This window comes from Scomber scombrus, chromosome 1, assembly GCF_963691925.1.
Source record: "Scomber scombrus chromosome 1, fScoSco1.1, whole genome shotgun sequence".
NCBI classification, from domain to species: domain Eukaryota; kingdom Metazoa; phylum Chordata; class Actinopteri; order Scombriformes; family Scombridae; genus Scomber; species Scomber scombrus.
The window spans coordinates 15,060,526-15,074,586 of record NC_084970.1 but is presented as its reverse complement, the minus strand read 5'-3'; the positions used below and the strand labels follow the sequence as shown (position 1 = coordinate 15,074,586).

The window sequence follows — 14,061 nt, the reverse complement described above, 5'->3', positions numbered from 1 at the left end:
AGATAATGGCATATAAATAAAAATAATTGCAGGTACAGCCGGTCTCGGCTTCCGTACACTCTAATCAGCACCGTCTTGTTCTGGCAGCTCGAAGATCAAGATAGTTCACGTCCTTACTGCTTACTGACTGATAGTAGGTACAAGATCCTGCTTGAGGGAAGGGCCTACAACTGTGTAAAATTAGTAATGTTTGGCACAAAATTGTTTTTCTTGGTCTATTAAATTGCAGTTCAATGCACAAAGACTTTGCATACCATTTTGGCCATTTTTATGACACCAAACATTTTCTGTGTGAAATACAAGCACGAGATATAATTAGAGATATAACATTTTACATATCAAGAAAAGTGCAGAGACGCAGTCAACCCGCATATAACGAAAGCGGAAGTTGTCAAAGGTGAACACTCTCGCTTTATTTGTGGACGTTGTGCAGCTACAGCTGTTTCACGTTGCTCATATTCTGCGTATCCACGATTTACATGCGAGCCAGTGATGCAAACAAGCTCTTTGGACAATAAAGGAATTACTATGTGGCTACCTTCTGGATAAAAAAGACCCACTGTCTCTCTTCGCCCACTATGCGGAGGATTAATGACACCGAGGCCGTCCCCATCGGTCGTATGTAAGAGATATTTGATGGAAGGTGGGACGAAGCAGAGGTTGTCAGACTGTGGAGTCGGGACATCAGCTGAGCTGGAGAGAAGAGGGAAACGCTAGCAAGCTAGCTTTCGTGACCAACAGTTATAACGGCACAGTGACTTTTATCACCACATATCCAGCTGGTTCGCTCACCATGGCCACGAATGGTAACAATTTAACGACAGGGATGGGAGAAATCATCCAGCTAAACGTCGGTGGGACAAGGTAAGCTTCGTTAACGGACAGCTCGATGGATGATGGTCATCATTTGGGAAATTTGAGCCGTGGCTACGTACGTGTAAGATGATATCTGCATGGCAAAGCAGCCATGGATGTTGTTGGAATAGATACACTACTCAAGGTTATTTACTTTATTATTACTCTCTCTCTTCATTCACTTACTCGTTTTCTCTCTCTCTCTCTCTCTCTCTCTCTCTCTCTCTCTCTCTCTCTCTCTCTCTCTCTCTCTCTCTCTCTCTCTCTCTCTCTCTCTCTCTCTCTCACACACACACACACACACACACCGGATGGTCTTGATGAACATTTGAATTGTACATATATAGTGTATGACATTGGTGCGGTGCAGTAATGATTGTCTTCAACAATGCAACTCATCATTCAAATGCACTGCTCCCACATTTCCCAGTAGTAATAACTGTGCTATTGTGTCTTTATACTGTAGGTTCAGCACCTCCAGACAGACTCTGATGTGGATCCCAGACTCTTTCTTCTCAAGGTTGGTTATATTTCAGCCATGCATGGTGTCTCTCTCTTTAAAATCAAGGGATGCATGGAATAACCCTGGACTATTTGTGAAATGGCTATTCTGACCTCATCTCTACATGGTCACTTAGTGAATGCTATAGCAGACCAACTTAAACTATAGTAATTTACTGGTAACCAAAATGTGAGTATGTTACAAGGAACACTTGGCTTTGTAATATAGACAAGGAACTGAATGTGTATGCGTAACCACGGAGGGAGAACAGTATATGAAGCAGAGGCTCCTAAACCTAACCAGCATGGGACTCAGTCTGAGTAAATTTAACTTCTCTTGACTCCCCCTGAGATCACCAAGACTGATTAAATGGTGAGGCTAATTAAACTGTGCTAGTATTACTGCTGCAGCACAAAGGAGTCAGGGACTCACTGTGCTTGCTATGCTGTGCTCACAACTGTCATGCCAGCTCAGTAAAACAGTCGTATTACATAATTTATGTTAAGCAGGGATGTTCCATCATCTTTGTCCTGCCTAATTTATCTACCGTCCCGGTGATGTAAAATGTCAGGGGATTACAGTTATTGTCCCCTGTGACTGGAAGAAGGTAGAAAAACAAGTCAGCCATGTTACTTTAATAAATGGTAAATATTTTGTTGTGGTATTATAGTGAGTCAACATCTTGTGTTCATCAAGTATTCACTGTGACAAAGCCATCGATGGTTGGAAACAGTCATTACATTAACTAGGTGTTTGTATACATTTTGGCACCCTTGTGTTTTTAATGTCTTAGATGACTATTTATTAAGTGTAATTCTAACCCCAGGGGGGAATATACTGAAGTGGAACAGATGATTGGGGCTGGGCAAATACCTCGGTCGCAACTAAACCAAACAGGGAACTGAGCTCACAGTTTGACAACAGCTGACTGAGTAGCGCTAAATGCCTGTCAGTCTGTCTGCCAGCGCACCTGTCTGCCTGTCAGTCTGTCTGTCCTCAGCTGTCTGAGGTCTGCCGCTAATAAAGTCATTCTTTATACATACAGGCTCTTAAATAGATCTGTAGAATTTCCAGCACAACTGAACTCATACTGATATAGTAATAAGCTGAAGTTCAGCTTCAACATGTTATATTATTGACTTTTTTGTGATTGTACAAATTAATTTGGGTGTTTACTGCCGGGTAGTGGAAACATTGCCCGTGAGTGGAACTTGAGAAGTGCCTAGGTTAACTAGATCAGTGTGTGTGTGTGTGTGTGTGTGTGTGTGTGTGTGTGTGTGTGTGTGTGTGTGTGTGTGTGTGTGTGTGTGTGTTTTCCAGTTTGCTGAGTGGAAGAATATCCACTCTTCGGGATGAAACTGGAGCTGTAAGTACGGGCTTTGTTGCTTCTTATTCCAAAACTAGGACAGTATTTGCTGGCCAAATCTGACATCTGAAAATTGTCTAAAAGCTTTGAGCACATGGGACATGACAGTTGTTTTTTTTGTATGATGCAATTTACTGAAATATGCTTCATGGTCCAAAGAGTATAGTCCCACAGTCAATATTTCATCATTACATTTCATTGACTTGCCAACTGTATTGGTAGATGATGCTGTGTATCGTACTATTTTTTCTAAGGCTACAAGTAATGATAATTTTGATTGCAGATTAATTTGTCTATCATTTTTTAATGACTTGTTTAGATAGTCAGATGTCAGAAAGTAGTGAAACAGCTTATAGGGACATCTTGTTTTGTGCGACCAACAAGCTAACGGGACTGTGTTTCTGTACTGTTCCTGCTGCTGTTATTGTCTTGATGTATATTTTTACACTGCTGACCAAATGATTTCCCTACATTGACAATAAAGTTAAATGTGAACTTCTGCACCACTATGAAAGATGCACCCTACAAGACTTTGAATTGTATCAGTCACTTTTCTTTTTGTGGTCACTGAAGCCCAATATTTGAAATAATACTGCGTCTCCCTCCTCTTTTAGATATTTATTGACAGAGACCCTACAGCTTTTGCACCAATTTTGAATTTCCTCCGAACCAAAGAATTGGACCTGCGGTGAGGAGTCTTGAAAGCATTCAAAAACTATTTATTTTAAGAAGACATTATGTAGAGTTTTAACCGGCATTTTACAGAATACATGTGCTGTTTCTGTTTCTGTAGGGGCGTCAACATCAGCATTCTGCGACATGAAGCTGAGTTTTACGGGATCACCCCTTTAGGTATGTTGCTGTAAGATAATTAAATCAGAGTAGCAACCATGTTCTCAGCATGAATATTGATGCTTATAGACATTATGAAACATGAAGTTATATTAATGCACCTGCCTTACATCATGTGATGTGTCAGCATTAAGCACATGTCTGCGACTTCAGTAGGTACTGCATACCAGCTGAATATGTGGGTGTTTTGGGGACAATTTGAACAGCTATAGTAAATATGAACGACTGTAGTTGAAGTGAAATGTTGTACTCTAAATGTTGTTTTGACTTCACATAATTTTGACCAAGATCCAAACCTCAATGCTGTTAGTTCCATTTACTCTAATGTTGTTTTACATCCTGTTTCAGTGTTTGTAACTTCCCTGCATTGTCTGTGTACTTGAATGGGAAAGTTACCTTTTGTGATAACTGATCAACTACATGAGCACATACAATATAATACAAAGTAATACAAAATACACAGGCCTGGTCCAACTCAGAGACATAATCCAGTCTGTCATGAGTAAATTCTTAAATGACTTTATCAAAATGAAAAGAATGGGGGGAAAAAAATGAAGAAACAGAGTGTGAAGTTTAAAATTCACTACGCAAAAGGACAATTTATTATATAAATCTTATAAAGTGATATGATATGATACTATAAATCAGCCTCTCTAATGATGTATTATAATTTCCAAAATGGTATTTATAAAGTTTCAAAGTAATCAAAGAAGTAAGAGTTTGACTTAAACATCTTTGTTTGTGTGTGTATGTGTGTGTTTGTGTGTAGTACGGCGCTTGCTGCTGTGTGAGGAACTGGACCGCTCATCATGTGGCAGCGTTCTCTTCCATGGTTACCTGCCGCCCCCAGGTAAAGACTCGAAACTGACTGATGTAGAAAATGGAGTAAAATAGAGAAAATCAGTTGGTTGTAAACACAACATCCAACAGATGCTTCATTAAATAGTTTTAATGAGGAAACAACCTGGTTTTGAATATCAGAATAAGCAGAAATGTTGATATAATACACTTCAGCGTATCTTTCATTGACAGCCATCCCTGCCCGGAAGTCGAGCCCCGCCTCAGTAGCGTCTGGCATCTCCTCCTCCGACGAGCAGCCGGGTCCAAGTGGAGCAGAAGGTTTCACCCGTGTTGGTCCCCCTCCTCACCCCTCCCTCAATGGCTCACCTGGAACAGATGATAATCATAAACTGGGTGAGTAGCCTTGGACAGTTTGTTGAAATGTGGTTGTGTGTTTGTGTGTGTGTGATGACAGCCTGTAGATTACACTGTATAAAAAGTAAGCATTGAGCTCCAGGACCAAGTACCATAAATCCATAAGATCCATCTTGGGGCAGAAGAAGAATGCAGTAGATGTAGTGATGACTCTCATTCAGACAGTGACTTATCAGTAGGAATACACTGTCTGTCTGTGTAAGCATAATATGTTCTTCTGCATGCATACTGGTTATATGCAGGCTTGCGTATGTTTACACACTGTTATATGTGTGCCACATCTGTATGTACTGCTCATGCTTGACCACATCTGTGTGTGATTCTGTGAGTGCACTAATGCTGCAGCTAATGTGACCTGACATATCCTTTTAGTGCGCCGACTAACAGCGCTGACTGAGCTAGCCTAGTTTCACATCGGCCTGCTCTCTGCTGACGATGACATCAGAGAATGTAATGAGCTGCAATAAAACAACAGTGTATGAGCTCAGGCCTGATGGAGAGGAATTTGGTTTGGGTGTTTTATATCATGCAGTGACTGGATGTAAACATCACTGCCAAGTTCCAGACTTTTGAATGGCTGCCCACACTTTGTTTCAGGGATTCAGATATTTCAGGCTAATTATCAGGTTTTGAAATATGTGTGTTTCTGTGTATTTCATGTGTGTGTGTATGTGTGTGTGCAGGTCCTATGGTTGACCCTAGGAAAGTGCTGATAATAGCAGGACATCACAACTGGATAGTAGCAGCTTACGCACACTTTGTCATCTGCTACAGGTAACACTGTCCCAACATTTCCCATCCTCTCTATATTTCTTAAGGGGGGGACATTAAATGTTTTATAATGGGAAGATGAAGTCATTATTTGTCATATCTCAAATTTTTCACTTCATCAATCCATCAAACCCAGTACATAAGTTGACATATATTTGGCTGTGAGCATGTTCAGTCAAATTAAGCCAATTATTAAAACAAACAAGACAAATTGTTTCCTTTTATGATGAAGATGCTATATCATAAGCTCTGCAGAGAAACATTTACAGTGTCTAATAAGAGTAGTAAGGAAAGCACTCACACCCTTATGAAACCTCAGATAGACTTTTTAGATCCTATTTATGTCAAACTTCATCAAAGCAACCCTGCACATTTGACTTTGAAGTCATAAGAAGAAATTAAAAACAGTAACCATATTTGTGTTTATGTGATTTCACTACAGGATAAAGGAATCTTCTGGATGGCAGCAGGTGTTCTCCTCTCCCTACCTTGACTGGACCATTGAACGCATTGCACTTAACGCCAAGGTGGTGGGTGGACCGCACGGAGACAAAGACAAGATGGTGGCAGCCGCCTCAGAAAACAACATCATCCTCTGGAGCATCCAAGATGGAGGCAGTGGCAATGAGATTGGTGGGTTTACATCATATAAATTGAAGACGTGTGTGGACAGAGAACATCTGGAAATAAAATAAAAATCTGTAGTCAATACAATATTTGATAAGTATATATTTTACACACTAATTGCATTACATTCTGACTTTAGCTGTTAACAGGATTTGGTCAAAGGCATGTACTGATGGAAGATTGTAGAAAGATCCAACTTCACATCAAGACCCCAATGGGAACTCTTGTATATGCCTAGAGTTTTACATATATTACATCTAAAGTTAGATTGTAAAGGGTAACCTTCAATGTGTGTTTGAAAATGTGTATTTATTCATTTTATTTTGCATATGTGGATCACGTTGCTGCTTTGTGACCCCTGTGACCCTCTGAAATCTCTGAGACTCCATGTGCACTCTCCAGCCATCCCCACATGTCCACTAACTTATCTCTCTCTCTCTCTCCACTCAGGTGTCTTCAGCCTTGGCGTACCTGTGGATGATCTCTTCTTCATCGGAAACCAGCTGGTGGCTACGAGCCACACGGGGAAGGTTGGGGTGTGGAATGCTGTTACACAGCACTGGCAGGTAGGAGGGCATCTGTACAAGTGTGTGAGTGCATTTTTGTATGCTGATCGCATACATTTTTGACCTTCTGTTGTGTGTGCATGTATATGTGCTTTCAACTGAAACTACTGACAAACACTGAAGCTGTGGTGAGTTCACTTCTTTTTTTGTGTGTGTATTAGGTTCAAGATGTTGTTCCCATTACCAGCTGTGACACAGCAGGATCCTTCCTATTACTGGGTTGCAACAATGGCTCTATCTACTACATAGGTATACACATATACACAAACACACATGCCACTCATTTAATTGGATGTTACTGATGTTTCAGATGTCTAATGGTTGTCCCCACTACAAGAAACATGCACATTGGTGATTTTCATTTCTCCAAAAGTCATTTTTATCAACAGGATTTTGATTCAATAAGGGTATTAGATACTAGATTCATAAAATGTTGTTGAATTCCGACACATGAATATTTTGTCTCCTCTACTTTTCAGACATGCAAAAGTTTCCACTGAGGATGAAGGACAATGATCTTCTGGTGACGGAGCTTTATCATGACCCTTCAAATGATGCCATCACTGCGCTATCTGTCTACCTCACACCTAAAACCAGTCAGTACACACACACACACACACACACACACACACACACACACACACACACACACACACACACACACACACACACACACACTGTCCTAGGTCACTTTTGGGGACATTATATAGACATTATTATATTCATTCCCTGGAGACTTGCGCTAACCTTAACCCTAACCCTAACCACTAACCCAAAAATCAAGCCAAAATTAGGTCTGAAATGTGTTCCCGGCACTAGCCTATGACACACACACATTCTCTCTCAACTAAAATTACAGCTGCATTTTTTTCAGCCACAGTAGCCATTAAAATAAAAAAAAATAAAAGCAACTATAAAAATTGTAATCCTTCCTGTTCATCACATGCAACATAAATCATATTCACTTACTTTAAAGTTTTTGTCTCTTTGTTTTGTGTCTCTTGGTCTTCACTTCCCTCTCTCTGCTCTCAGGTGTGAGTGGAAACTGGATAGAGATAGCCTATGGGACCAGTAGTGGTGCAGTGAGGGTGATTGTGCAACACCCAGAGACTGTAGGGTCAGGTCCACAGCTCTTCCAGACGTTTACTGTGCACAGGAGCCCTGTGACGAAGATAATGTTGTCTGAGAAACATCTGGTATCAGGTGGGTGGAGCACGTGGGAGGATAAGGAGGATGTTGGCGAGAAGTGACACATGTAATAGAGGACTATAATAAACAACTGTTTAAACACGGTCAGATCATCTCTTGTTTATGTGTCTTCTCTGTTATGTTTCTGGGCGTGTCAGTGTGTGCGGATAACAACCACGTTCGGACGTGGACGGTGACCAGGTTCAGAGGGATGATCTCCACCCAGCCAGGCTCCACTCCTCTGGCCTCCTTCAAAATACTGTCACTGGAGGAAACAGAGAGCCACGGGAGCTATTGTTCAGGGAATGATATAGGTGAGAGAAAGAGGAAGAAGAGAAGAAACAGAGGAAGGCAACACTGAGAGGTGGTGCAAGAGACAAAAGTCACTTACAAAATACAGTGAATCGAGCACTTATCACATATACTAGTTCAACTAAATGTTTTCTACCAGTATTTTATGTAGTCTTGTTGAATTCAGGCGCAGGTAGAAACTGGTGGTGTTTTCTGCTCTCAGGTCCGTTTGGAGATAGAGACGACCAGCAGGTTTTCATTCAGAAGGTCATCCCCATCACCAACAAACTGTTTGTGAGGCTCTCATCTACTGGTAAAAGGTATAATGTCCTCCATCTATCACTTCTTCTTTTGTGCTCACCTCTTCTCTTCTGACCTATGACTGTCTTTCTTTTCTATTTTCATGATCTGGGCGGAGGGAAGATGCTTCCTCTTGCTAAATCTCTTTCTTTCCCATCTTTATTTAACTCTTCTGGAAGCTTTTGATACTTGTCGTTGCTTCTTGATTGAGGCTTTTGTGTTTACAGGCGCGTGTGTGTGTGTGTGTTAGAATCTGTGAGGTGCAGTCAGTGGATGGGACCACCATTTCTTGCTTCATGGTACGGGAGTGTGAGGGTTCCAGCCGGATGGGGTCCCGACCTCGGCGCTACCTGTTCACTGGCCACGGCAACGGCAGTATCCAAATGTGGGACCTGACGACTGCGATGGACACTGCTAACAAAGGAGAGGAAAGGAAGAAAGATGGTGAGGAAATGGAGACAGAGGGAGAGGAGGAGGACAGATCAGGAGATGAGAGGAAGAGACAGAAATGTGGGGGCAGAGTAGTTCAGTGTACACGATTTTTCACATAAATATGTTATTTTAAAGTATTTAGAAATACAGAACATATAGTGTTGTAGCTGATGTTTTTTTCCTTTTAGTTTTATATATGTATTGCCGATAAACACCACCACGTCGTGGCAATGAAAACTGACAGTACAGACGACTATTTTTCAGATCAGTGCTATCATTCAGATGTAACTGCTTTTGATGAAATGTGTGTGTCTGTGTGGTTTAAAGCTGCTTTTGTGTTTGATAGACGTTGGTGGACCTACAGAGGAGGAATTGTTGCAGCTGTTGGACCAGTGTGACCTGAGCACCTCCCGCTGTGCCACACCAAACATTAGCCCCGCCCCCTCAGTGCTTCAGCACACACGCCTCCGAGAATCCTGCTCCAGGTTTGAGACATTCCTACACACATTAATGCACAAAATAAGGACGTATCAACGTTCACGGCTTATATAATTACAACAAAGAACAGCTTTTGTACAATAATAACCGACACATACATGTGATGGAGGTCTTGGCCAACCATTGAAGCTCTTACCTGCCTCCCTCTCTTTCTTTCATCAACCTCAGTCTCCAGTTACAGCCTCAGGAAACCATCCCTGAGAGCCAGGCCACTTATGGAGCTGTTCGACCCTACAGAGAGAGTCCCCTGCTGGCCCGTGCCCGACGAACTGAGTCCTTCCACAGCTACCGGTGAGATAGCATTTCTGTGCTATTACCCAGATACTTTCATTTATTTTAAAAGGGTTGCCCCACCCGTATTACAAATAATCATATTTCCTCACTGACCTATTACTACTGGTAATAAGCCATGAAAATTATTTTGGTTTTATATATATATATATATATATATATATATATATATATATATATATATATATATATATATATATATATATAATATCTGCTTTCAACTTTTTAATAGAAAAAAATAGTTCCTATAAAAAAAGTTGACATTCCCTTATGTAAAATGTAAGTAACAGGGAAACTGTTTCTGTGAAGACTTGTTGCCATTGAATTTTTGAAGTGTAATAACTTAATGCTGGAATGTGGGACTTTTGTCTCCCCCTTCTGATAATTAAAGTGATTACAAAAACACTGTCAAAACATTTACGTCTTAGGCTCTGCTGTAGCTTATTCTGTTTTTGAGCATCACACAACCCCTGAGAAATTTGATTCTTTCTGTCTGATAATATTTGAAAAGAGCCGCATGATTAAATTATTTAATCTGCCTTCAAATTAGCAGAGAGTAGGGATGTCCTGATCCGATATTTGGATCGGATCGGCTGCAGATATTAGCAGAAAATGCATATAAATATCGGATCGGCCTGCACGGGAAAATCCCGATCCGGACTCCCGATCCAGTTTGTTTAAAACTCCATTCCAGTTTTTTTCGGCTTTTCCCCCCAAATCCGGTCCGCGTTTTTCAGCACACCTAGCGACCTGTCCAGCATCCCACTATTTATTTTCTACTCAGCTTTTTTGTGTGTTTTGCTTTTTTAATACAGTTTACAATATTGTTTGCACTGATGGCTTTTTAAGCCTTGGTTTACACTCTTGTTGTTCAAGAGGTTCATGGTTAATTGACTATTTATTATTTTGTCTATTTTGTGTTTATTTAACCCTGTTAAGTATAAACTGGTCAGCTTCTCATTACCAACCATTGTGGATTATTCAAACTAACCTAATTAAGTTGGCTAGTTGTTCTTAAGAGTAAAACCCTTTTCAACATGAGTATAACAACAAAATAAGTAAATATCTTTAATACATGCTTGGATCGGCCGGTATCGGTATCGGCCTATGCTAAAAGCTACAATATCGGTATCGGATCGGAAGTGCAAAAAGCTGGATCGGGACATCCCTAGCAGAGAGCGAAATGGAAGTCTGCTGTTGCTAGCGTGCTAGCTTTGTGCTTGGAGCACGCTCAGTATGCATTCATCTGGCCAGCACGGGAATGTGAAACCTGACACCAGATTAAAAAGTCCAGTATACTGTCAGAGAGACTTAGATGGCGGTTATAGGTCTAATCAGCATTGTGTGAACTCGTTTGGCAATGAATGAATTGAATGTAATGGACGTTCATTTATATGTTAAAGTTCTGCACTGCAGGTTTAATTCACTGAGAAGCACAAACAAAATGACATTTACCTCCATTATTTACAGGTAGAAGCAGAAATCTGCTTAATAAAATAACCTGAGCAAGTTAAACCAAAACAAAAAGTAAGTTAGTATGTAATCTGTGTGGACAGCTGGCATTAAAACGTACTCGTGTTTCTGTGTGACACCCCAGTAATAAACAATCTGATCACCTCCTTGAATTTACAGTTGGTAAATGCTAGGCTCTGCGTCAATCAATCAATTAATCAATCAATCAATCAATCTTTATTTATATAGCGCCAAATCACAACAAAAGTCATCTCAAGGCACTTTACACATAGAGCAGGTCTAAACCGTACTCTTTAATTTAATTTAATTTAAAGAGACCCAACATTCCCACATGAGGACGCACTTGGCGACAGTGGCAAGGAAATTCTCCTTTAACAGGCAGAAACTTGTTGTCGTTGTGTTAATGTGTCTATCTATGTCTCCACCCTGATCAACTGACCTCCATCTTTCTCTTTACAGAGACTTCCAGAACTTCAGCCTTAGTCGAGGAGTCTTGGACAGCACAGGTCAGACAGCTGCCCAAAGTGCCAGCCAGACCCTGGACGCCCGCCGTTCACTCTGTGACTTTGGGCCCGAGGAGACTGAGAGGAGGGCCTCAGCCATGGAGCTTTGGGCTTGTCGAAGCATTGGTGCAAGCTCGAACAACAATGTCGGAGGTTTGACTACTGCTGGTGTTTACGGACCGAAGGCAGAAAGCAGCCAAGAGCCCCCACGGCAACCCCCAGACAGCCCGATCCCTGGAGGTGACGTCAGGCGAAAGGTGCATCCACAGCCAGAGGAGGGAGAAGGTGTGGGACCCGGCGGAGACGCAGCGAAGGCAGAGGGAAGTGTGAGGAAGAGGGGAGTACTAGAAGGAGGCTTTCTGGGTAGGAAGAGGGCTCCCCCAGTCCCTCACCTCTCCTCTGTCCCCTCTGGATCGGAGGGGGGTGGCAGCGACTCCTCTGCCACTGCCTCTCCCTCCCCAACCAAACTGGGTTCCTCCACCTCACCACGACACAGGAAGCTCCCCTCTGAGTCATCCAATCAGGACAGCAGCCTGTGACTTTTACAACGTACCCACCCACTTTCTTTTGATCCCATCAGCGGAATCATCTCAGAGACGTCCTCTAGGTGCAGATACACAGGGGTGTGTTGTTGCTGCCTGTTTTGTTGAAGCACAAAGTGTTAGTCCACTTAATGAAATCCATTCACTCATCAAGGTTCTTCAAAAAGAAAAAAATCTGATAGCACAGCACTAGTAATAGAAATGAAGAGTGCTTTATCTAGCCTGATATCTTCAAACCGCTTCAAAATGAAGGTGAACAAAGGCACATCTTGTTCTTTTATCAGATATTATTATTATTATGTTCAGTGTTTTAGATGACTGTTATTCTGGTAGGAATGACATACCTTGACTCACATCTATATTTCCAACTGAATTCACACAAAGTAACTACATATACATTTGTGAAACAGATCAGGCGCCTTTCAAACACAGAATTCATGATGATATCAAGTTGCTCTGACATTATGTGCAACCTGTCGCTCTTTAATTGACCTTAAACATGTTACCCCTTTGCCAGAATCCTGGCAGCTACTTGAATCCTCATCTGTACTTTGCTGCAGCCAGAGACACGGCAGTTATTGTTGTTCAAGCAATGACACTAAAAGCTATTAGTCAGCAAGCAGTGAAGTCAGTAAATAGCAGTCAAACTTTTCTGGGTTTGTTGTTCAAACAGCTCAATGACAACTATGCAACAGTGGAGTTAAGATGCACAACAGACACTAACACTCTGGTTTATACACGAAGGCTTCACGATTGCCGTATCTTAGCCTGCAAGAACAGTGAACCATCATGTGAATGTGTGCCTGCTTTTCACTGCAGCTGTCCGTTTAAAATCTCACTTCATTAGTCATAAGCCAATTACATTATTCATTTATTCTCATAGTAATGATAGCAGCAGCAGCACCAGCCTCGCTTCTCCTCGGAAAAGGCACAAAAGTCAGACCTGTTGTCAGCAACATGACATGCAGTGAATTATACCGCACATTGTTGAGACATTTTCATAAAACATGTTAATGTGAATTTGAGGGAAGTTAAGTTTTTTCTTCAAGCCATTTAAAAACCCGTCAATTCACACCAACAGCAGCAGATCACCTTAATCTACAGAGCATTTACACAGAAACACAACTTGTTTTAAATGCAGTTTGTTTATATCCACTCCAGTTTTTTCACAGTGGTGCCTGCAAGATCACACTAATTATAATTAATTTTTTTACAGTATCGCAATATCACTACACTCCGCTCGACACGAGTACCTACACTACATTACTTTACTTATTCTCCTTTCTAATGTGTCTGGTTTTGTTTTGGATGACTGTTGCAGTGCCTTATTTAACTGGTTTGACGGTTATCAGCCTGTTTGTGTGTTTTTAAAGGAAAGGATTCTGACCAAAGGCTTGTGAACATTGATCTCATTGTGGAGCGGACCTGTTCACTCTGGCTCTGCGTAGAACTATCTTATGATAGATTTACAACAGGACAGATTAGACTTCATGACTGTGAGGCAGATCATTGATGAGTGGTCACTTGAAATGATAGGCAGCAGATATTACATGATGAATATTGATTGTTAATTGTAAATACTAGACTATAACTGGAAAGTCCATCCTCTTTCCCAACAACTTGAGAACTCGTACCTGTAGCTTCTTTCTACAGCAGTCTGACATGAATCAACACAGTTGCTACCTAGCATACAGAGGTAAAACATGAGTATACCTTATATAATAAACATTATACAGTTGTGATGGCCTAAACAGATCAGACAGCTAAAAGTAAAATGGCAGCAATGTTG

At 41.2% G+C, this 14,061-nt stretch overlaps 1 protein-coding gene across 3 annotated transcripts; it reads left to right on the top strand.

Annotated features, from left to right (window-relative positions):
• Positions 1–608: 608 nt before the first annotated feature.
• Positions 609–12,278, top strand: kctd3 (potassium channel tetramerization domain containing 3). 3 transcript variants are annotated; one of them, XM_062421343.1, is made up of 19 exons: positions 609–864; positions 1,322–1,375; positions 2,678–2,723; positions 3,338–3,411; positions 3,517–3,575; positions 4,345–4,425; positions 4,608–4,769; positions 5,474–5,564; positions 6,004–6,194; positions 6,639–6,754; positions 6,916–7,003; positions 7,234–7,350; positions 7,787–7,957; positions 8,101–8,256; positions 8,457–8,553; positions 8,784–8,977; positions 9,312–9,450; positions 9,632–9,754; positions 11,687–12,278. In XM_062421343.1, exons 1-19 carry the CDS (start codon positions 794–796, stop codon positions 12,267–12,269), a joined length of 2,613 nt encoding a protein of 870 aa, XP_062277327.1. In that variant the 5' UTR covers positions 609–793; the 3' UTR covers positions 12,270–12,278. The 3 variants fall into 3 exon arrangements, with proteins under 3 accessions (XP_062277327.1, XP_062277336.1, XP_062277318.1); XM_062421352.1 differs by having other exon boundaries at positions 609–1,000; XM_062421334.1 differs by lacking the exon at positions 609–864 and having other exon boundaries at positions 1,119–1,375.
• The last annotated feature ends 1,783 nt before the right edge of the window (positions 12,279–14,061 follow it).